The sequence below is a fragment of the Aythya marila genome (genome assembly GCF_965140915.1).
Source record: "Aythya marila genome assembly, chromosome: 2".
Classification (NCBI taxonomy): Eukaryota; Metazoa; Chordata; class Aves; order Anseriformes; family Anatidae; genus Aythya; species Aythya marila.
The window spans coordinates 66,648,606-66,672,724 of record NC_139043.1 but is presented as its reverse complement, the minus strand read 5'-3'; the positions used below and the strand labels follow the sequence as shown (position 1 = coordinate 66,672,724).

General features: G+C 40.4%; 1 protein-coding gene across 2 annotated transcripts in view; it reads left to right on the top strand.

The window, feature by feature from the left end:
- The window catches only part of STAC (SH3 and cysteine rich domain), a 92,302-nt gene extending 68,522 nt beyond the window's left edge, over positions 1 to 23,780 (top strand). Inside the window, exons 6-12 of one of the 2 annotated variants that reach the window (XM_082753261.1) lie at positions 753 to 825; positions 4,720 to 4,784; positions 5,212 to 5,232; positions 5,793 to 5,881; positions 9,302 to 9,353; positions 9,598 to 9,735; positions 21,632 to 23,780. In XM_082753261.1, the coding sequence (XP_082609387.1) occupies positions 753 to 825; positions 4,720 to 4,784; positions 5,212 to 5,232; positions 5,793 to 5,881; positions 9,302 to 9,353; positions 9,598 to 9,735; positions 21,632 to 21,730 (537 nt within the window). In that variant the 3' untranslated portion in view covers positions 21,731 to 23,780. The remainder of the gene's footprint in view (positions 1 to 752; positions 826 to 4,719; positions 4,785 to 5,211; positions 5,233 to 5,792; positions 5,882 to 9,301; positions 9,354 to 9,597; positions 9,736 to 21,631) is intronic. The other variant, XM_082753262.1, reaches the window with a different exon arrangement.
- Positions 23,781 to 24,119: the final 339 nt, after the last annotated feature.

The following is a 24,119-nucleotide window of genomic DNA, read 5'->3' as shown; positions in this document are numbered from 1 at the left end:
AGAAGCCAACGCTTGGGATTTTGTCATCCCATATTTCCCTATATCCTAGAACAATGGGTCCCTAATATCAATTGACATTAATATTGTACACATCAGAAATCATAGTAATTCTAACAACAATATTTTGGTTTAATTTGTCTCTAACTATACCAATCAGATGACTATATAAAAAGTTTCTTTTTATACAGTCAGAAAAAGAAAAAGGCAGATATTTCAAAACTGACTTCACCAGCTCCATCACTCTCCAGCTCCTTCTTTCAAAACATGTTAACAGAATTAAAATCACACTTATGCTACAGTTATTTTACTGAAAAAAAAATATTTAAGGTTAATAATTTGATAGTCAATAGTTTCAATTAATAGCCAGTTTCTTCTGTAGACAGCTTTTTGGAAAACCTGCATCATCTACAAATTCCACAAAATCCCTTCTATTATATAAAGACAACTACATTTTTTAGCATATAGTCATTTTTTCCTTAACTTTCACTTCACTTTTCACTGAAAAAGTTTTTTACTCTAGGCTGGAAATCTGTTTTGGAGTTCTTTCTGGGCTTTTACTACTTCCTGTGGAGTAGGGTATTTGTTGTGTACCACCAGATAAAATGTTTTGTGCAAACCCATCAGGTTGTCTTGCTCTGCTCTGATAGCGCCCAAATGCTGCATTTCCCAAAGGCTCATGTGTGGTCCTAGTTCACCTTGACACTTGTTTTTTCTGGCTTTTCCCATCTCATTTCCTCTTTCTGTCCCTGCAGACAGCTGACCTGGCAGAAGTTCCTGAGGAAGCCGACAGCAGCCTTGACATAAGCAGGAAACGCAGCAACAGTGGTGAGTGCTCCCAGGCCAGGATCATAGAATCATAGAATATCCTGAGTTAGAAGGGGCCCATAACAATCATCAAGTCCAACTCCTGGATAGCATCTTCAGGTGTATTGGCCTTATGCAGACATGTGTGCAACCTGTTTTGGATGTTTTTTTTTATAGAATATCTATGTTTCAGCACTATTCTGGTTTTAGAAGGGGGAAGTGGGTGGCACGAGTAGTTGGTGAAAGAATTTAAGGGATTTGTTTTGAATGTTAGATGAGATCCAAGCCACTGGTTTTCTTAATTTATTGTGTCCTGACATGAGACAAGGTTCAGGTCCATTCCTTGTCTCCTGTGCTTCATGAACATTGCTGTAATCACTTTAAAAGCTTCAGTTACACATTGGTAAAGGGGAAAAAAAAATAAACCTTATTTTTTTCTTTTTCTATAAGTCTAACTTGTCTACATATCTCTATATAACATAATCTTATTGGGGTAGGAAATGAATCATATAATATCCATGTGTCTATAAAATATCCATCACAATGAATCCTGATTATAATTGCAGCTTCTCAGTACGACAGTATGTGCCCCAGTAATATTAGTAGCCAACTCCTTTGTCTACTTTGCAGTGAGCGTAATGTTTTTACTGCAATGATATGATGGGATTTTTAAGAGTTAGGGGTGAAATCTCAGACACTGCGGGGTAGTGTTCGTGACCCTCTTCTTGAATGGTAAGGTGCATGGTGAGGGAAGCAATAAGTACAAACAGGTTTGAAGCACTTCTATCGAATCTTTTCTAATAGCACAAGGAGTCTACTTTGCTGAATCTCACATGAGATGTACGCTACAAAAATAAATCACAGTGAGCGTAGGTTTTTTCTGTTAGACCCCCATGATCCTTAAGTGCAGCTGGTAATATACGTAGGTGAAATGCCAGCTTTAGCTGTCTATTCCCCCTTTATGCTACCACCTCCTCATTCCTTTACTTTCCACATGGTGCCATCACTTCTCTTCACTGTGTTCAGTCATTTCCTCCCTTTCATTCTGTAAACATCCCATCCACATTATCTTTTCTCTTCTGAAAATTTATTTAGCTTTTCCATCTCACAAGTGTAAGTTTTTCTGACCTGGTTAAAGATAAAGAATTCATACTGCTTCACACTTTGTAATCCTGCCCACCTGAGATTAATTTGGCCCTGTCTGAGTTTCCAGATAACTTTTTTTTTTCATTGTTGAACAGGAGTTTCATTTCTGAAATCCAAAGATACTTTTTTCTGTGAGATCTGCCTTCGCTTAATGCACTGAGAGGCATTCAAGGAACTTACTCCAAGAGATTAGTTTAAAAACCAAGCATGTGTCAAACCTCCAAATAACTTCCGTGGCACATTAACAATTCCTTTGATCACTACTGGCTTTTTACAGTCCATCCTTCGGAGGCTCAGGGTATAAATTATGCATAAGTCACTCCAAAAATTTTCCCTTGGTAGATTTTTAATAAATTGCCTGCACTATTTGCACAAACTATGGAAATGTTTTTGTTTGGTTGGTTGGTTGGTTGGTTTTGTTTTGGTCTTCTGCTGCTAGGGCAAACAAATATGAAAATAGGTGGATTTCTGTTTTGTGGAGACATGAATTACATAGCTGTATGCCTTTCAGATTCAAGTGCCTCCTTCCAATATCCAGAGACCATGAGCTAAACAGAGATTAAAAATTTAACAAAGTAAATTGAGAATATTGCTACAGGGTGATTCCCACTCCTTTTTCCTCAGTTGTCCACTGCCTCTTTAGCAGATGGTTCCACATTAATGCCTTGATGAATCAGGTCCATTCCACTTCTTTTCTTTCAAAAAAAAAAAAAAAAAAAAAAAAGCTGACTTCTGGAAATAAGATTTTAGGAATATGCACATTTGAGTCTCTTTGTTTAATGGGAACAATGAGAACAGCGAACAGCAAAAAGGACTCAGCACATGCATGGCAATGTAATCAGTCCTGTAGACATATGACAGTAACTTCAAGGGAAGATGGTGTCTTTCAGGCCCTGGCACACAAACTGTACAACAAAGCTATCTAGTTTAAAACTGTAAGATGACATTCTTAATTTCCAGCCCTTCAGCCTCCTCTAAGCCTGTTACACTCCATCATTACTGTGAATTGCCATCTGTAACAGAAGTTCCACAGGCCAAAATATACTTTAAATTGCGTGTATGAGCCTGTTATCAACAGGGATTTCAGGAAATGTGGGACTTCTTCCTGGCAAAGCCAGGTTTGGTGGGCACTTCTCTGTATACACAAGGATATGGTCCATGACCCCTCCCCACCACCTGGGTCAGCACCACGGCTCACAAGACATGTTAGTAACCAGGCTTTATTTTCTGTCACTGAGCAGAAATTACCCTGAACATGCTGCTGTGCTGCAGTACTTCCACTTACCCTGATGAAAGACTTTCTGCAAATCCAAAGTGCTCCTGGTTACTCAACTCATTTACCAGGACTTGTTCAATTTGCTTTCCTATCTCTTTTTCCTCTACCAAAAGAAAAATAATGATTAAAAAAAATTAAAAAGGCATAGAAATTTGAGTAGGATTTAAACACTGCCAGTGCGCACTTTATATCCCTTTATACACATGCCAGCTACCCGTATACTTCTCTGCTAGAAGATTTTGCAAAGTGTTTTTTTGTTGTTGTTGTTTTTTGTTTTTGTTTTTGTTTGTTTGTTTGTTTGTTTGGGGTGGGTTTTTTTTGGTTTGGTTTGGTTTGGTTTTTTGTTTTTTTTCTTCTTTTTTTCATAAGGTTCACCCTTCTGGTGCTGGTGACAGTGTGCAGGGTCAGTGTCCTTCTGTGACCAGACCTGGTGAAGTGCACAGTGAGCCACTTATTTTCTCTGAATACATGAAGCAATATCACAGCAAAACAAAAAGAAAATAAACTCAAGCAATAAGCCTGGTCCTTATTACTGTTTCTGAGACTTGCAAAATGTTGTTAGAGACTACAAAATACAGCTTCTGCTTGAAACACCTGCAGGTATAAATGGTGGGAGGAGAAGCTGATGGTACTAACTGCTCAAAGACTCCAGCTATTAAAATAATATTCAGACTTTATCCAGAAAACACCAAGTCATTTTTCAAATGTGAAGGGGGATTCAATGAATGTAATAAAGCCACTGTGGTGTTTCCAGGGACATAAGTGAAGACAGGCATCTGTCAGCTCACAAAGCAATTACGAATACAGCGTAACTGATTAGTATCAGGTACTGTTAGATGCTGCCTCCATGTCTTATTCCATAAGTTTCTGATTTAATAACTTAGAGGCAAATTTCCAAACATACAGGCCTGTATCTCATATAACCCATCTCGACTTAAAGACACATCAAGTAACCCTATGAAATCAGAGGGAGAGGCGGCATATTTAGTGTCCCCAGGCAGGGTCTACTGGAGAGAGAGGGCAATGCCTCTCAAACATTCAGGGACAGAGGGTCCAGAAGCAGGGTTGGCTACAAACTTCCCTCCGTATCACTCATGTATGGTCATCAGATTTTGCAGTTGCTTTTAAATGGAAATCCTGCTGGTCCTAAACATGAAAATACAGCATTGAGTGTGAAGAAAAGGCTGCAGGGCTTTAAGTAGCAATGCAACTGGGGGGCTTAGGTTCTATGCTGTACCTATGCATATTCATCTGATAAAAATGGCTTATTTATTATGATTGTAAATTGTTCAGGAAAGAGATTGTTTTGAGCCATGAGCCAAGGTTAGTGGGATACCTGGTTTTGTTGGGGGTATAAAAAGGTTCAGAAGAGAGCACAGGGGATCATGGAAAGTAAGGGGGGGGAAGGAAGAGTTTAACAAACCTAAGCTGGTTCTGACAAGGTGAAGAGCCTTAACCTATTCCTAAAATGTCATATGTTTGCTTTATTTCAGTGTTTACATATTCTGAAAATGGCACAGAACACTTTGGAGAAGAACCAAAAAATATACATTCCCCGGTATGGGCAAAATTTTTCTGAGAATGCAATGGGAATGGGAAGACATATATAAAGCTTATTTTTACAGACAGCTGTGAATTTACCTTAGACTGTGGAACTGTAGTACAACTGCTGGGGCACTATTATGGGGAAGCGTCAGTATCTGACTGTCACATAATTACATTGTCACATAAAACATTTCTGGGCTACTGACCACAGTTGGAAGCAGTATACTAGATTGGATGCCTCTTTGGTTGACCCATTATGGAGCCTTTTGTGTTCTTTCTTCTGTTTATTACAAATTGACATTGTGAACACAAAAAATCCACTGTGGAGGCCATGTCATAACAACGAAACTGCAGTAACATAAAAATCACAGGCCTGACACAATCTGTAAAATTACCTGGACTTTGTTTTAGGTACTTTTTTTTTTTTTTTTCCCCTCCAGATTTTCAGTGGAGAAGAGGAGGTGAGAGAGTCTTCTCCATGGGAAGTTCAGTGCAAACAGCTTTCTGTTTAAGAAAGTGATTTTCCCTCTCTGCTCATTGGAGCTATGCACTGTACAGCTCTAGCTCATCCATAATGAGGACTGTATAATAGACACATCATAAAATGCCAGTAATATATTACTGGACTTGCAACATTCATACATTAACAGAGAGCAAAAGACAGACTGATTTTTAAGAGCTTGACCAAAAGACCAACTTGTTCAGATTTCTGCTTGTCTCCTCTGGAAGCCTGAAATTGGATTTTGGTGTTCAAAGAATCTTGTGTCACATACATGAAGACATTTATGGCCTTAGTGGCTAACGGTGTTTCTGGGTGACAGTCCTCCAAGATGTGAAAGCAATGAGATTCTGTCTCATCTCTTGGAAGACCAGGCTCTGGTTCCTCACTGTGACAAAGGCAACCAAATTCCTGAGTTTTCCTACAAATCAATAAGCTCCAGATATCGGTACATGTTGCACCTCATTTCTAACTCTGTAAAGGACAGATATTTACATTTTCTCTTTATCTTTTTTCTTAAAGGGACCATTTTATAAAAGCACGCTACAAATGAACACTTATGTTGCCTTGTACAAATTTGTACCACAAGAAAATGAAGACTTAGAGATGAGGTAAAGTCCCAAAATATTTATTAGTTGATTTGACCCAAGCAAACTGATACTTATATGGTTACATATGACTTAGGGAGATGATAGGGGAGAAAGGGTGTTTGGCAGAAGGGAGAATTTATTCTGACATTTGTTCTAGACATTTTTTTAATATAGGTATCCACTCATAGAAACCACTCACATTCTCATAGAAACAAAGCTGGCAACCAATTTTTTGGCAAGGACACAACAGATAAAATGTTTCAAGGACACCTACATCACTTCAGGAGGAAGATGGCTTTCAGCTAGAAAACATTCAGTTTTCAGTTGCCTATTTTTTTTTTTTTTCAAACAGAAGTTTTCAACTAGGAATTCCTCACCAGCTCTCATGCTAATGCTGAACATTTTAATACTCCTATTTAATTTTCCCTCATATTCATATTATATCTGAGAAAAAAATAAATTAAAAAAAATGATGTCCAGCTGCTGGATGGCAATGTTTTCACCAGAAAGATGCATTCTAAGCTTTGCAAAATAACCTTGTTAATTATCATTTTTAACACTTCCTGCCTCAGTTCTGCATCAGTTGCTGCAAGGTGTAATCCAAACCCCCTGAAGTGTAAGGCCATCTTTCCTTTGGGTACAATTAGCTTGACTCATGCTCCTCACATTTTGCAGGACCTTGCTAGAGCTGTTGACTTTAAATGTGTCAACTCTCTTCAAGGCATCCCCTGCATAAAAATAAGCATGCACATGCCACAGAATGTAGGAAGTTGCCAGAGAAATGTCCCTGTTGTCAGCACCTCCTTCACAGAAAGCCTTTTTGGTGTTCCCAGCTGCAGCTTCTCATTGCTCTGGAAAGAATGGGTGGGATGTAAGGCATAAATAACGAGCTTCCCTATCAGTCTGTTTTGTTAGCATTTCTTTAGACAGGACAATCCTTCCACTGAGACACCAGTCTCAATTTGGACTTGTGTCATTTGGCTACACCAATGTTGTTTGTTCCATGGCCATAAATTAGTAATGGATGGATTAACACTATTACATACATGCTGCCAATAGCACCAAAATGCTGTTTGGTGACTGCAGAGCCAGGCAGGATTCAGGTTGTTTGAATGACTTTTTATTTAACATAGTTGAGTTAACCCACATGAGATGGGTTCAGCATAGTAGCACTGTTAAGACTGACGCGCCCTGTCCTGGGACCCCGAGTCAGGGACCAGTTGGACACTGATCCTGCCTAACAGAATGACAAGAACTAGGAGGGGAAGGAACTGAGCTGGGATGAAGAGTTAGGGGAGATTTCTGGAAGTCTGAGCTCATGTCAGAGGGGATGCAATGGGTGGCAGACTGCTGCAGCTGAGAGGCACCAGCCCTGGTGACATCAGTAATTAGTATTTGACACAGCTGTAATTTCTTTTTCAACAGCAGGAGCAGCCAGCATAGTTTCCCAAAACTGTGGCATAAGTAAAATGGGATATCCCAATAATAAGTTTATTCTAAGAGAGAGACTTATTTTACAATGCCTAGAGCAAGTCCTGCAGACATGCAACCCCTGTGTTTCAGACTCTGAAGTGATGAACATCTACCTTGGCACCTACTGAAATCTGAGCACTGATGTTGAGCAAACAACTTGTCCAGGGCTGTGAAGAAGGATAAGGCCAGAGAGACATTTCAACCAGCAGTAATCACCAAGCAGGTTACCTCTTTTCAGGCACTTAGCAGCCTAAGTCTAGGCAGTAAAAGTAATATAGATTCACCTGAGACTTCTATTTGTGAATCCTTCTGGGGAGATTAGATACATCTATGTTAGTCTTGTACTAAAACAATCAGAAAGTAAACTTTGCAGGTCTTGCATGTAAAATCTCAGTGCTCAGACCACTGACATGGAAAACTTTAGGTTTAGTTGCCCTCTGTCTCTGACAGCCTGAATTTTTTTTATGTTTTTTTTTGTTTTGTTGTGTTGTGTTTTTGTTTGTTTGTTTGGTTTTTTTCTTATTTTTTCTTGTAGCCGCAAGGTTGGGAGGCTTTTGGAGGATGGAGTTCCCTAAATCCTTCTTTTTGAAAATGTTCCCCAGTGCAGTGTAAGGGCACCAGTGACATTACAGCCTATTTGTTTTGAAGTGGGCTCATTCAAAACCTAAGTATTTTATATTAAATGTTGACTGGAATAAAGGACTTGGATGTCCTTTACCATGGAAGAAATCTTTTACCATGGGGGTACCAAGTCATGCTTTTTCTCTAGCTTCCTTTCTCACTGCAGTAACATCTAATTATTCCAAACACAGTGGAACAGCTTCCTGAGGAAGGATTGAGGAAAATCCCACCCTCTTGCCCTATTGATTAACACCTTTCTTTGAAATCAGAACATATTGGTTCAGATCCCAGTGTTAGAGGAAAGACTAAATGCCAGTTTCTCCATTCATAAGCAGCAGTGATAACTGTTGGGCAAGTAGACCAGAGGTCCACTGCTACTCCCACCTCCATCTGGAGAAGACTATGTTCTATGTGTACTCTGTGAGAGCCCACTAAACTGGACCCTCTGTTCATCACTTACTTCAGATGTGATGCAAGCTCTTTTGCTGATACCTCAGTGACACAATAATCCTAACACGGTGTGCAAGGAAAGCTGAATAATTAGGGGTCAACCATTAATTTTTTTTTTAAGATCAAAGAGATACCTCTTATCAAGCAGACAGATTTCTGAGGTTAATCCATTTGCAAATGGGCTTCCACTTATTTTCTACAACACAGCACTATTATAATTACATAATAACGTTGATGAAGTGCTACCAGTGAGGGGAAGGAGGTCAAATAATTGTTCAACTACCTGTAAAAAATCAGCTTGGCACATTTCACTATCAGCATTTCCAGCCAAATTATTCTCCTAGCTCTGCTTTGGATCTAGTCAGCTGGATGTTGATACTTAGCAATTACAACCCTGCACCATGCATTATAAAGGTAAATATGTCCCATTCAAATCAAAAAGACATTCCTGAGCAGAATTATATTTCCTGCTGACTAATTGCCTTTGTCAGTTGAATAGAAATATTTTCCTGCTGCCTTTCTTCTGCAATCACAGCTTGAAAACACAGATGATAAAGTAGTGTGTCCCAACAATGCGAAATGTCTTGAAATAACAAGACAATGCCTGTAACAAATAGAGACTGTATTTTAAACAGTTTCTTATTAAACAGGAAACAAAAATTCTAGTTCACAGAAGATGTCGTCTCCCAATAAAGATCTAGCCTCATTATACAGACTCTTTTCCTACATTATTAATATGATTTAATAAAACCTTGCTGCCTCGTTGAGTCTACCTGCAGTAAATGCTCAGATAAAATGACCAAGGAAGGACCACCTCCCTATTAGAAGCTAATTGTGGGAGCTGATGCAGCATAGCTATTGAGTCATCTTAATCCACTTTCCCTCTTCTAATTACAGGCCAGGGGATATGATCACTCTTCTGGAAGACTCCAATGAAGACTGGTGGAAGGTATGTGCTAATTATTTTGTATCTATGTATCTTGTTTCCAGAGGGAAAAAAAAATATATATATATATATATATTATGTTATATATAAATTATATATATATATAAATTATAAATTATATATAACAAATATAAATTATATATAAATACATATATTATTTTTTATATATAATATATTTTCAATGTTGAACTTGTATTAAAACTCCAGGTGTTAATAAGGTTCTTCTGTCAATATGTTTTCTCCACAGGGAAAAATTGATGACAGAACTGGATTTTTTCCTGCTAACTTTGTTCAGAGAGTGCAACGTGATGAGAAGATTTACAGGTGTATCAGGACATTCATTGGCTGCAAGGAGCAGGGACAGATAACTCTGAAAGAGAACCAGGTAACTGCATGGGGATCCCCTGGGCTGGATTCCCATGAGACTTGAGCATCCAGCAGTCTGATGTGACCAGAGGGAAAGCTGTCTAAACTGAGCACAAGCAGATACTGTTCATTGCAATTTAACTACATATTCAAGATTTTTTTATTGATGGAGTAATAGTCTAGCAACCAGCTAAGAGCAGCATTGGCCTTGTGTGAACACGTACTCCCTGCCTATTGTGGCCTAAATTTTCAGTCTCACAGCTGTTCATAAAGATGCTTTACATGTTACTCACCTGCTGACCTCAGAAGAACAGCTTGAAAACACAGAGTCTTAGAAGTAGACCTTGAGGGCCTGACAAATGGTCTGCTTTTCTCCACACTATTAGAGCTAATCTAATAAAATACATTAGCTCCCTCCCCAGACCTTACTTTACCTAAATATTTAGCACAGTGCATTGTTTCAGCTTCAGCAGGAGCAGAGTTAACACAGCACTGAACAAACTTCTGAATCTTAAATGTAACCCTTACTCACTGGTTACAAAATATCTCTAATCATTAATTGCTTGTGATGCCACTTACACATCCTCTCTACAAGTCATAATTTATTCTAAACTACAAGTGCTGCTCTGAATTATAGTACACCACAATCAGAGAAGATTTGCAGGGTCTATTCATCCTGCTGAATTCTCAGCAGCTTCTACTTTGTGCTTTTTAGGTGGGCTCACAACATAAAACCTACGGCCACCATTCTGTCGTGTGCCTTTGATCTGACTCTAAGTACATCTTTAAAGACAATTATTACTGGACTTTTAATACGTTCAAGTGTCAAGTCTAGTGATGCTGCAATAAATGCTGGCTGGGGTAAAGTGAGAGAAGAATATAGCTCAAAATATGTAGTAAGGGACAGTCAAGTTTGGGGCATAAGCTCATGTAAATAGGAGGACTGCTGACTAACAGCCATGTACAGCCTAGGTTCTACAACACCTTGATGAAACAGGAAGCCAGCTTTTTCTCACTGTTTCTTGTCAAGTCCAGCTTTCTTCCACTTCTTTAGGCATTTCCTTGCCTCAGGTGATTTATGTCACATTACCAGAAGGTGGTTGCCTTACAGTGCCTGGAAAGCCACTGATTTTAATATAAGTAGAGCAAAAACCAGAGTGGACTCCAGGACCATAATTTTATTCATGCAGAACCTCTGTAATGTTTCACTACAGGGGTAGATAAGGTTAACTTGTACTTTTGCAGCTGCCTTGTGGCATAGCAAAACGTACAAGTGCTAACAGTCCTTGGGTGTATGCAGCTTTTAAAGGAAGGCATAGCAATACAATAACCAGAATATATTTTAAATGCTCCTGTGCACTTATTACATTTGGCAGCCCTGAAGTTGCTAGAAAGAGATAAGGTGCCTGATTTTCTTTCTTTTTTTAACCCAGCTCTTCTTCTGATTGTTTATATATACACACACAGAGGGAAAATCATTACCAAAGCAGAACTGTAGGTTTGGCACCCTTTGTGCTCTAGTATAAACCAAGCACAAAGGCAAAGCTTGGGGAAATGAGTGTGGAAATTGGTGTGCCAGCATGAGGGAATGGTCACAGTCTGAGTCCTTCCTTGTCAGTGGACGTACCATATTCTCTCTGTCAGAGTGGCTGCTTCTGCAGACAGCAAGGGCACAGTTTCTTGCCTTATTTCTCAGAAGACCACATTTTTTAAGTGGGAAGGTCTGGCAGCTGCATCTGAACACAAGGGCTTCAGATTGTCCCTAGTTCTTAATAGGTTTACAAAGGAGCTCACAATCTTGAGTCAATTATTGTCTGTGGTAGAGCGGGAGGCAAAAAGGGGATGAATCCATCCTGTCTGTCTACTCCCTCCTTTTTTTAGCAAACTTGTTTAACCCCATCTATCTCAAATCCATAAAAATGTTGAGGGTGAAAGCAAGTGCTAATATGTTCTTGCTCCACGGTGGGAGAGGCTTCAGAGGAAGAAAAGGAAATAGATGTTTGGTGTAAAACAGGGGACAAAGATCAGGCTGCACCAGCATTTGAGTGCAGAGCACTGAGACAAAAGGAGTGGAGCCAACAAAGCCTGCTCCACCCTCACACAAATTATGCAAAGAGGGGACACTGAAAGGGCTTCAAAGACATTTTGAGTAATTTCTAAGTGGGTTGAGTTCCAGACAGTCATTTGCCTCCCCCTGTAGCTCCATGAAGGGATTTGGCTCCCTAGTAATCTCCAGTGGGAGCTGGCAGCCTGCACAGGACCAGTGTGCAGTAGCAGCATGGAGGCAGGAGCACAAGGACTCCATGACCCAGCCTGAAGGACATGTTCCTGCCTCAGAGATCATTTCCTGAATGGCACAATTTATTGTCTTTTTTTTTTTTTTTTTTTTTTTTTTTTTAGCAGAACAACTTTTCTTTTGCTGTGGAAAAACAATTCTTGTGGGGAAAAAAATAATAATAATAATTTTTACTGGGAATTTTGTTCTTTAAAAATTTATGTTATATTTCCAAAGACAATTTTCCTTTCTTCTTTCTTCAGACACTTCTCTTATTTTCTGTCCTTTCTTTTTCCATCATTTATTTCTCCTGCTAGGAGAGGTGAACAGCATGGAATGCATAGAAAGTTGCATAGAAAGTTTTTAAAAAAATCATCTGAATAGGACTTCTGGAAAAAAAAAAATATTCCATTTCCATTTGGGAAATATGTGTGGGATATAAGCAGGCTTTTTTGCTTTCTCTGGGCACAGTGTCCAGAGCCCCGTGAGCACAATATATGTACTATGTGCAAAGCACTGGCTTGTTTCAAATTAGCAAGAAGGAGAGATCATTCATTGCTACCAATTCCTGTCAAGTCTCACTTTAGCTAGAAAAACTCATTAACTCATCTAATAAATTCCTGTATTCCTATTCTTATGACAGATCACCTTCATTTTACTGTGTTAATTCACTGGGGAAAATTCTGCAGGGCTTTTAGAGGGGCCAGGGCCATACATACAATGAAGGCAGGGAAGATATACCAACAGGAAAAAACATTCAGTGACAGTAATATGAATTTTCAGTATATCACTTGATAACATCCATAGTTTATACTGCAGTTCTGTACCTCCTCTGTACTTTACATGAATATTCTCAGATTGAGAGTCCATACTTATAAAGCATGATTCAAAAAATGATGGGTATTCTTTACACCAAGGAATATAAGCACATCAACAATACCTAAGAAAAGCCATTTCAGGCAAGCAGAGCCATTTTCAAAGTTTGAAACACAGTGGGTGAGGCTTCCTCTGGAATCATTTGGTATTTTCATGTCCTGTGAAGGACATGTTGGGTTTCGGCTTCATGTGGACCTTTCTGGCAAAGCCAATACTCAAGGAGAGCAGCACTAAGGGAAAAACAAAACAGCACATTTGTACATCTTGTGCAATATGCATGGTATAGTCTTCACAAAGGATTCCTTGAAAGTTTCATTATGGAATATGGAACTTGGCCTGGGGAATAAGAAGTGTACTGCTTCAGAGACACCAGCATCTTGGAGTTTAGGGTTCAGTGACAGACTTGTGGTTCCTGAAACCAATTCAGAAGGTGACTGGGCACCACTGGGCTCAATCACAAATCTTCAAGAGAGAGGCAGACTTAGCCCCTGATATCAATAAAGTCAATAAAGTAGGATTCTTAACAGGGAAAACAAAACTGGCCATTTTATGTTTTTTGTTTGTTTGTTTGTTTTAATGTTTTTAAGCTGTCCCACACACAATACTGTCTACATAGTTTCCAGCTGTGATTGCAGCTTCACTTGGATATATAAAATTTTCTCCAGCCTGTAACTTTTGCTCTAGTCTACCTGAATCCTCATATTATACAAATGTGTCTTTGCATACCTACAGGCTCTGTTTTCACCTCTTTTCACCAAAAAAAAAAAAAAAAAAAAAAAAAAAAGTCACCATTTTGAAAAGTTTTACCTAATGTATCATCAGGGTTTGGAAGAGCATCTCTTTTAAAATGCCTCTAAGATTTTTGATCATCCCTATTTTTAAAGAAGTCATAATAGTCTATTGTCTAAATGTCTGTTTTCACTCCTCTTCTAACATCCTATTTAAATAAAGGAAATAAACTCTTTAAAACAAAAACAAAACAAACAAAAACTACTCACACCCTTCATTGGCATCTCTTCTGATGTTTACAGGCTCACAAATATAAACCACTTTAGGGATTAGATCTTTGTGATTAAATAACTCAATTGATCTTACATTGCACAAGTGCTCTTGTGCAACAAAAATAACCCCAAACCACAACATTTGTAACAAGATTGCCAGTCAGAAACTGCCTTATCCAAATGTGGACTGTGAGTTTACGTAAAGATCAGTGCAACTTTTTGCAATGAATGTGGTTTTTAAATATTACTGAGGTAAACTAGCCCCACTGCAGAAAGCATCTCCCAGCCAGGTTCTGCAGTGACTGCAAACAGTCCTCTGCTGCTGTGATGGCCATAGCCTCTAAACCAGAGCTGTCAGCCTTGCTGTCCCTGAGGCATCCCCCAACACCCGGTCACCCATATTTCAAAAAACATAACTTTTAGGTACATGTATATAAGCAGCTATGTGTACGTCTGATCCAGCCACCTGAGGAGAGCCTGGGAATGGACACATTCAGGCACAGGCTCCCAACCTTGAGGCTGGGCTCAACAGGGCAGGATTGCAGCTTAGGGGATCCAACAGGCTCAGGTCTTCTGATTAGTCAGGGTGCTTTGTTGGTATCTGGTTTTTCAGTGCCTGGGAATTATTTTAGGTACCCACACTGTACATCCTGAAGTACTTTAAAAGGAACTGAATTTCTAAAAGCATGACTCAGCTGCCTTTGAAAATCAGCTGCACTGCTGACACAAACCCAGCTCAGAAAGTGAAGCTGCAGTTATTCTTGTGCTCCCCTGCAACAGATGCTGCTCTTGAGAGCTAGGCTTGAAGGAAAAAGGGTCCTTTTTTCCACCTCTTTGATTTGCACTGATGCCAGTCTTTCTCAACAGGGACATTCGTTCAGAGACATTGAGTGGCACACAAATTCTGCAAGGACCTACAACCCGAGCACAGCCCATTATGCATCCACACCAACTTTAAAACCCTAAATAAGTGCCATATGTAAAACATGCTGGTGTTCTTGGTCCAAAAGCTAGTGAAACTGCTGATATAAAACCTGTCATTATCATTTGCACTGTGCAAAAATGGGCATGAAACCCGAATTACTTATCATTTCCATCCACAGAGCTCATTTAGACAAGGACTATCAGTGCACAGACAGCAGCAGATGTAGAAATTCACGGTGTCCCTGTCATTCTTAGAGACAAACAGAAGACCTCTTGACCTGGTGTACTGGGTCTGGCTGGGATACTAACTCTCCCTGCAACAGCCCATACAGTGCTGTGCTCTGCACTTGTAGCTAGAACAGCAGTGGTATCACACCAGTGTTGTGTCTACTGCTGAGCAGTGCTGGCACAGAATTAGGACCTCTCTAACCCTTCTGGGGGGTGGGCAAAAAAGTGAGAAAGGAACATCACCAGGGCAGCTGACCTAAACCAACCAAAGGGATATTCCATACCATGTGATGTCATACTCAGCAATAAAAAGGTGGAAAAAGGAAGAAGAGGGGAGGGATGGGCTCTCATTGCGAAAACGTCTGTCCTCCTAAACACCGGCTACATGCATTGAGGCCCTATTTCAAGGACATGGTCAAGCATTGCTCATTTGTGGGAAGCAGGGAATAATTCCTTTCCTCTGCACATGCACACAGGCATTACTTGTTTTGTTTTTCCCTTTTCCCCTTTCCTTTTTTTTCCCTTTAGTTAAATTGTTTAATTAATAATAATCTTTCCTTAATCATTTTTTTCCCTTTAATTAAATTATCCTTATCTCAACCCATGAGTTGTTCTTTCCTTTACTTCTTCCCTCTTCTTCTAAGGGGGGGGGGGTGAGAGAACAGTTGTGGTGGAGTTCAGCTGCCTAGCATGGTAAAACCACCACAGTCCTTTTTGGCACCCAAAGTGGGGCACAAAGGGATGAGATAACAATAGAATTGATTAAAACTCTTACAACTAACACACTTACTTGCTAGTCACCATGTTCAGTGTCCTGTTAATATTTGCTTGTTTATTCATGTGTAATGTAATCCATGTCATGTTCTCCTTTCTCCTCTATATCCAATCTGAGAGTGTGCTACAATCTGTGTTCTTTTTTTTTTTTTTTTTTTTTTTTAAAAAATTGCTGTGCTGCCAAGCACTGGCCTTGAGTTTAATCTGGCATTCAGGCTCTGCACTGTTATCATTTGAGTCTCATGGAAACCATCTTTTAGAGAATATTCAGAATTACATGGCCTTCCTTTCCTCATCTGGAAGTCAGTTTATGAATAATATCAGGAATGGTACCTTCTCCTTCTTTCACAGTGGGCTAATTACAACAGTTTTTGAATATTTTGAATATCCATGTGTAACCCATATATTGCTATTTCTAATTCTGAATAATAGGTTTCCTCTTCTCTCTAAGATTAATCGATTGTTTAGAAAGCTTACCCTGGAATTTGTCCTGAAACAGTCTTGTGGCAGGTGGCAAGGTGTGTGGGAGGATATAGGCAGGTACCTGTCACGGGTGTCTCTTCCAATAATTTTAAACTTCACCCCTGAACAAATCCTAAAAACCTGATACAATGTTTGAGAGTTGTATGTCCTGACACTGATAATGCTGGAGAATGACAGCTTGCAGCATTGTGCTGGGTCCTGGCTTACTCCTATCAAACACTGTTTAACATCATCCAGCACCTTGAAGAGAGGGAGGAAGTCTCTGTGTCTGATGACTAGATAACACGTGCTGTGGCTGACCCAGAGGACCAACCAACTACGGTATCAGTCACCCCACAGTCAAGTCAAAACAGTGGAAACGGAAGTCAGCTCATTTAGTAAGGGAAGAAGCCTCTCCTAAGACAGAGGGAGAAGAGGAAAAGGCAGGCACCTCTAAAGCAGAACCATCGCAAAAACAGCAGGAAGAAGAGATGGAAATCATAAAGGAAATAGAAACCATCCAATCCCTATCCCTGAGTGAGTTGCAAGAAATACGAAAGGATTATGGTTGATGCCCAGGTGAACACATCCTCACCTGGCTGCTTCAACGCTGGGACACTGGGGCCAATAGCCAACAATTAGACAGCAATGAAGACAAGCAGCCGGGATCCCTCTCTAGAGAAATGGTAATTGACAAAGGAATTGGGAGAGGGACACAGGTTTTCAGCCTCTGGAGGCAACTCCTGGCAGCTGTGAAAGAAAGGTATCCCCATAAGAAAGATATTGTATATCAGAGAGGCAAGTGGACCACTATGGATAAAGGTCTCCAGCATCTGCAGGAATTAGCTGTGCTGGAGATGGTTTATAGTGATTTGGACAATGCCCAGATATCTCAAGATCCCGATGAAGTCCAGGGCACAACATCCATGTGGCATAAATTGGTGCGGAGTGCACCATCATCACATACCAGTACACTGGCAGTATTTAATTGGGAGGAGGGGGTGGGACCAACAGTGTATACTCTGTCTTGCCAGCTTCAAAAATATGAGGACAATCTCTCTGTTCTGCTATGGGCCTGTGTCTCAGCTGTAGAGAAACTCTCCCATAGGCTTGACCATCTCGTAGAATGAGCATATCCCTCCTCATCCAGACAAAGTGATATTTCAGCCACTAAGAATCAGTATTTTCCTGCTTGAGGAAGAGAGTACCCAAGACACACACCACATGGTACCTTCTGGTTTTATCTGCGTGACCACGGGGAAGATGTGAGGAAGTGGGATGGTGAACCTACTTCAACCCTAGCTGCTCGAGTATGTGAGCTGCAAGGAAATACAGCAGCAAGAAGAGGGTCTCCTAAGAAAAATGCTGCTCCAGTTTCTGTTGGGCAGTTCTCCAGAGGCAGTAGAAGGGCTGATGTTATTCTTGACCCTGATGAAGGCCCCTCTGCTTCTCATTTGCAACAATTAAGTGGCAGACACTCCAACCAGGACTAGAGCGGCCCTGCCTCTGGCCAGCTAGAGGAGAGGGATAACTGGACTTACTGGTCTGTGTGGATCTGATGGCCTGGCACAATGGAATCACAAGAATACAAAGCTCTAGTGGACACTGGCACACAATGTACCTTAATGCTACCTTGGTAGCTTAATCAGGCTACCAAGGGACAGACCTCATCTGTATCTCTGGAGTGACAGGGGGATCCCAACAACTATCTGTACTGGAAGCTGAAGTGAGTCTAACTGGGAATGAGTGGCAAAAGTATCCCATTGTGACTGGCTCCATGCATCTTTGTCATAGACTACCTCAAGAGAAGGTACTTCAAGGATCCAAAAGGGTACCAGTGGGATTTTGGCGTAGCTGCTTTGAGCACAGAGAAGATTCGGCAGCTGTCTACCCCGCCTAGCCTTTCAGAAGACCCTTCTGTTGTAAGATTGCTGAAGGTTGAAGAACAACAGGTACCAATTGCTACCACAACAGTGCACCAATGGCAACATCACACCAACCGAGACTCCCTGTTCCCCATCCATGAGTTGGTTCATTGACTGGAGAGCCAAGGAGTGATCAGAAAGACTCACCCTTTAGTAGTCCTATATGGCCAGTGCAAAAGTCTAATGGAGAGTGGAGGCCAACGGTGGACTGTTGCAGCCTGAACGAAGTCATGCCACTGCTGAGTGCTGCAGTGCTGGACATCTAGAACTTCAGTACAAACTAGAGTCAAAGGCAGCCAAGTGGTACACCACAATTGATATTGCTAATGCATTTTTCTCCATCCCTTTGGCAGCAGCATGCAGGCCGCAGTTTGCTTTCACTTGGAGAGGCATCCAATACACCTGGAATCAAGGGCCCCAGGGGTGGAAACAGCCCTACCATTTGCCATGGACTGATCCAGTCTGCACTGGAACAAGGGGGAGCTCCTGAACACCTGCAATACATTGATGACATCCTCGTGTGGGGCAACACAGCAGAAGAATTTTTTGAGAAAAGGAAGAAAGTAAAACAAATTCTCCTGAAAGCTGGTTTTGCCATTAAACAGAGTAAGGTCAAGAGACCTGCACAGGAAATCCAGTTCTTGGGGGTAAAATGGCAGGATGGACGTTGCCATATTCTGGTGGATGTGATCAACAAAATAACAGTAATGTCTCTGCCAACTAGCAAAAAAGAAACACAAGCTTTCCTAGGCCTAATGGGATTCTGGAGAATGCATGTTCCAGGTTATAGTCACCTTGCGAGTCCTCTATATTGAGTGACTCAGAAGAGAAACTATTTCGAGTGGGGCCCCAAGCCACAACAGGCCTTTGAACAAATCAAACAAGAAATAGCTTGTGCAGTAGCCCTTGGGCCTGTCCATACCAGACCAGCTGTGCAAAACATACTTTACACTGCAGCTGAGGAGCATGGCCTCATCTGGAGCCTCTGGCAGAAAACCCTGGAAAAAAACTCAAGGTTGACCTCTGGGTTTCTGGAGCCAGGGCTATTGAGGATCAGAAGCCAGTTACGCCCCAACTGAAAAAGATATACTAATGGCACATGAGGGTGTTGAAGCTGCTTCAGAAGTTGTTGGTACAGAAGCGCAGCTCCTCTTGGCACCACAGCTACCTGCGTTACATTGGATATTCAAAGGAAAATTCCCACTACACACCATGTGACTGACACTACGTGGAGTAAGTGGATAGCATTAATTACACAGTGGGCTCGAATGGAAAAACCTAACCACCAAGGAATCCTGGAAGAGATCATGGGCTGGCAAGAAGGCATAGATTTCAGAGTGCTGACAGAAGAGATAACCTGTGCTGAAGAGGCACACATGAATGAGGTGCCAGAAGACAGAACGCAGTATGTGTTGTTCACTGACGGATCCTGCTGTGTGGTAGGGAGCCATCAGAAATGGAAAGCTGCAGGCTCCAGAACAGCCCTCAAAATTGTGCTGTCCTCATAACCAAATTACTAGATCATCAGAACCAGCCTGTGGCTGACATACAGGATAAATAGATGGGAGAGAGAAGATAAGCAAAAGACAGCTGCAGAAAACTAGAGTGAATTCAAAGTGACAAAGAGAATATGCCACTTGAGCTCAAATTCAAAGCACAGGACTTAGAAGAACAGGAAATTATAAATGACTGGGCAGCTTGAAGGATTGTTTCCTGATTGCTTGTGTCCCCCATCTGCTCAGGGCTGACTGATGGATAAAAAAATCCTGAGGGTAGATGTTGACAAGTTCAGCCAACAGTCAGGATCTAAGCAATTGTTTGTTTTGTTTTCTTTGTGTGTTTTTTGTTTCTTTCTTTCTTTCTCAGAAACAGAAAAAAATGGGTGAAAGAATGGGAAGTAACTTTATAATACTAGATCCCAGTTAAGTTATTTCTGAATATATCTTACTTTATCTCTTTCAACCAAAGTGTTTTTTGGATTCTCTGCTGTGCTCAGTCATTCTTATAGTCTGGTGTTTTGTTTTGTAGGCTTCTTCTGTTGTCATTGACGTTTTCACAGCCTTTCTCAGAGATACAGACCAGTAATTCTGCCCCAAGGATGCAATTCAGTTAGAATTACATAGGTAGCTTAAGTAAGAATATTAAAGAGTACATTTGCTTTCCAAACCCATGTTTATAGCTACAGAAATGCACCTGACCATTTCCAAATACTGGAGGTGGCAAATATGAAGCAACTTCAGCTCCATCTTAAGACCTCTCATTTTTCACTGGCAGCATTAGTATTGCTAGTAAATTTTATATGTGTGACAAAAGGAGGACAATCCAGCCCAGAATTCAGATGTAGTATTTAAGTATCACCATACAATCTGTAACAGTCATGCTGAAATTAATTTAGCCAGGAACATTTTAGAGCCATTTTTGTTCATTTCATAGTCTCTGAATTATTATAATTAAACACTGTAAATAGCTATCAGACAGAGCATTTGTGATTGTTAGTCCAGACAGAATGCTTAAAAGACCTGGCAATAATGAGAAATCAGTGAGTTGGTTTCAACAGCAAAATCAGTTTTCTGTCTCTTTTTAACCATAATTGATTAATAGGAAATACATACTTCTTTGGAACAGAAGTTTGAAAACAATTCTTAATTCCATGTGCCTCGATGCTCGTGTGCTCATTCTTAAGTCCCTCTGCTTTCACATAGCTCAAATGTTATCAAATATGCCCCAGGATATGCACTGAAATGGAAGTACATGAGTTCGCAAAGGTCTTTAGGAAACGCAAACCTTTACCTTGATGTCATATTTGTACTATTGTAAAGACCATATGGTTTCTACTGTAATTGCCTCCTTTAGGAGCATGTGTTGTACAAACACACTTGCAGAGCTGTATTCATATCACGTACTTTGGTATTCAAAACAGACACAGACACCTGTTGGTGAGAGAGCCGAGTAAATAACATAACCCACTGCCCATCTGAGAAGCGCCTGGGCTCTTTAAACATGCCAAAGAGAATATGCCAGCATTCAGATCTGCTACTATGTGTGACTCACCTTGGCATCATGATTATTTTCAACACCAACTGTTGAAGGAGCCAGGTAGCCTGTGGTCTGAATTACCCACGCTTCTCATATATAGACAAGTAAATCATGATAGTTAAGAGTAGGTTGAAGTCATAATTCAAGCTTCAAAATCTTTGATCTGCTACAAGGTTGTTAATGATTTTGATGTCTCTCATGCATATGTGGCACTTCAGGGAGGCAGGGGGAATGGTAATGCTCTGAATACATGAGTTCAGGTTTCTTGTCAAAGCAGTGAGAATTAAACAAAAGATTCATATGCTTACAGAAGTAACTAGCAGAGTGTCTAACCCACCTACTAAATAGCATGTAATAATTTGTCTCTTGATCATGGCAAAGAGTTTTTTGGTTTTATACCTTCTTTGCATTCAGATTTGCGTGACTTCGGAAAAGGAACACGACGGCTTTATCAAAGTATACAGTGGGAAGAAGAAAGGTTTTGTCCCCATAGACATCTTAGAAAACATCTGATTTCAACAGCCCACTTGCTGCAGCAGGAACTCTTTGTTGGCAATTGCCTGTCTGCCTCATCTCACACTGTGTCAACCCAGATGGGCTGTCTTGCAGATGTTCAGGGAAATTGTGAGAAAACTGCAACTACAAGAAGAAAAAGACATTTAGACTGCCACAGCAACACTAAGAAATAAGAAAAGTGGAATGATTGGAAGAAAATATAGTCAGAAAACAGCAGGAAAATTAGGTCCTTGGAAACTAACAGGAATACGGTAAGAAAAGGATTTCTGATTTCTAGTGCAAGATGGCTGTTACAACCCTGATGGAGACAGACAGCTGCTCTGAACAACTAAACTTGTGTCCTGTTCTTGTGTCATAAGTAACTGTTGGGCAGCTTACCTTTTTGGGGGGAGGGGGAAAAATACCATTCAAACTGTCCTCATACTTCAGTCCAATGCTTGTAGTGAAGTGTGGCTGTGGTTCTACAGTTTTGTCCCCAGAATCAACCGATCAGTTTAAGCGTTTAATCCTGATTTTTAGTCTCATAACAAAGCAGTTTGGAGTCACCATGTTAACGTCAGACCAAGAAATGCACTGTGCCCTGGAGTTCGGCAGCTTTCTCTTTCTGTGCCATCTTACCACACAAAACAGTAGCAACCCTTGTGTATCCTTTGTTTTCTCTGTATACAAACAAAATCTCTCAGCCTGCATCAGGTGTGATGGCTGCTCTCATAGGTCACAAAAATAGCCGGTCATCCAATTCAGAAGCCTGCTTGGAAGTGTCTCTCCATGTTTCCTGAACCTTTATCTGGTAAGACAGAAAATGGGAAAAAAATGCTGGGAGAGAGACACAGACTTGAAATGTTTTATATTTTTCTGTGTTTATTGCACTTAAAATATTTTATATATTAATCTTATTTGTAAAAAATCAGACAGCTAACTGACCCCCTGGAAGACCGAAAATGGTAGGAAAGGACAGACTGCACATAGAAGTGAAGTCTGTAATTACCAAAATGCAAAATTCATGACAGAAAGGCACAGAGTGTCTTAGCATTTTCTTTACCCATCAAGGCCATCTTTTTCATTTGCTAAAAAAGAAGTTTTGTGGATTCAGCAGTAAATACACTAACATAAATTCCACTTTGGCCTAAACCACCGGAAGCCTCCCATAAATCCTTTCAGTCTCAGTGAGACAGTGCAGCCAGATCTGGTCTGCTGCATAAGCCTCCACCGTCAAATATGTTTTGGGCATATGAACATTTTGGTACCCAGAGGGCAGCCCATGGGATCCATGGATCTTGACCAAATTACACAGGTCAGCCGGTGCCAATCCTGTTGTAGATCAGGGGCCTTATGATCTTTCAAGACAGGGAACCTAATTTAATTGTACGTAATTGCACCAAATACATTTAAACTGCCTAGCATGTATTATGACATAGACATTAAATCCAATCCCAAAGCTCCCTGCTGAATTCATGCCTTATTTGACCAGTTTGATACTGAATGCCAGTCTTTAACACTACTGTAATTGGCCCCTAATGAATGCCCTAAATGCCAATACTGCAGAAAGAAATCCAGATGCTGCCAGGTTTGTAAAAGCCTTTTTGCAAAGTTGACACAGTTTCTAAAAAGATGCTGTCAGTCTGCTTCCAGTTTGAATCTGTGTTGCACAGCTCATGTCTCATAGTTGGGTTGCCCTAGTTGGACAGCTGATCTTATGCAAAGCCTTAAGAAATACAGTGCAATGCTACACATGACCAGAAGCTCACATGGTAGATCAAGCTGCAGCCACTCAGAGACACATTTTGCAGCTCTTACATGTCACTTAATTGCAGAGGAAGAAGTTACAGGGCTGTTTACTGTTGAAACTTTGTCTTTTGTAGTGTAAATGGTCTACTCCGATAATTCATGTCCTTCTGGCTGATCAAAAGTATCTGATTCCGTATCATCTGTGAGAATATCAGCAATTTATAAATGGCTTTTCTTCAGTGCAAACAATGAATGTTTGCTCAGCTCATTTTCCAAAGTACCAGTAAACTCAGTGGGAGAACAGAGGATTCTGATAAGCCTTAAAGATCAAGAGGAAAGCAGTAGAGACATGTTAATCCACTCTGCTTTATAAGATTTTATATATACATATATATATATATTCACTAGTTCAAAGAAAAAAAATCAAGTATTTGTTAGAATTGAAATATCTGCTATTTTTGATCAGGCCTATAAAGTAGGCAAAGGAAATCTGTATTAACTTATACATATGTGCTATTGTTTACATGATTGCATCATACTGTGAGTCCCTATTTGAGTCTTCTATCATTTCAATTTATCCCTACAATGTTCATCATACTATTCTAAGAATGATACAAGTATTACCTACAACTCACAATGGCCTTTAATTAATGTCAGT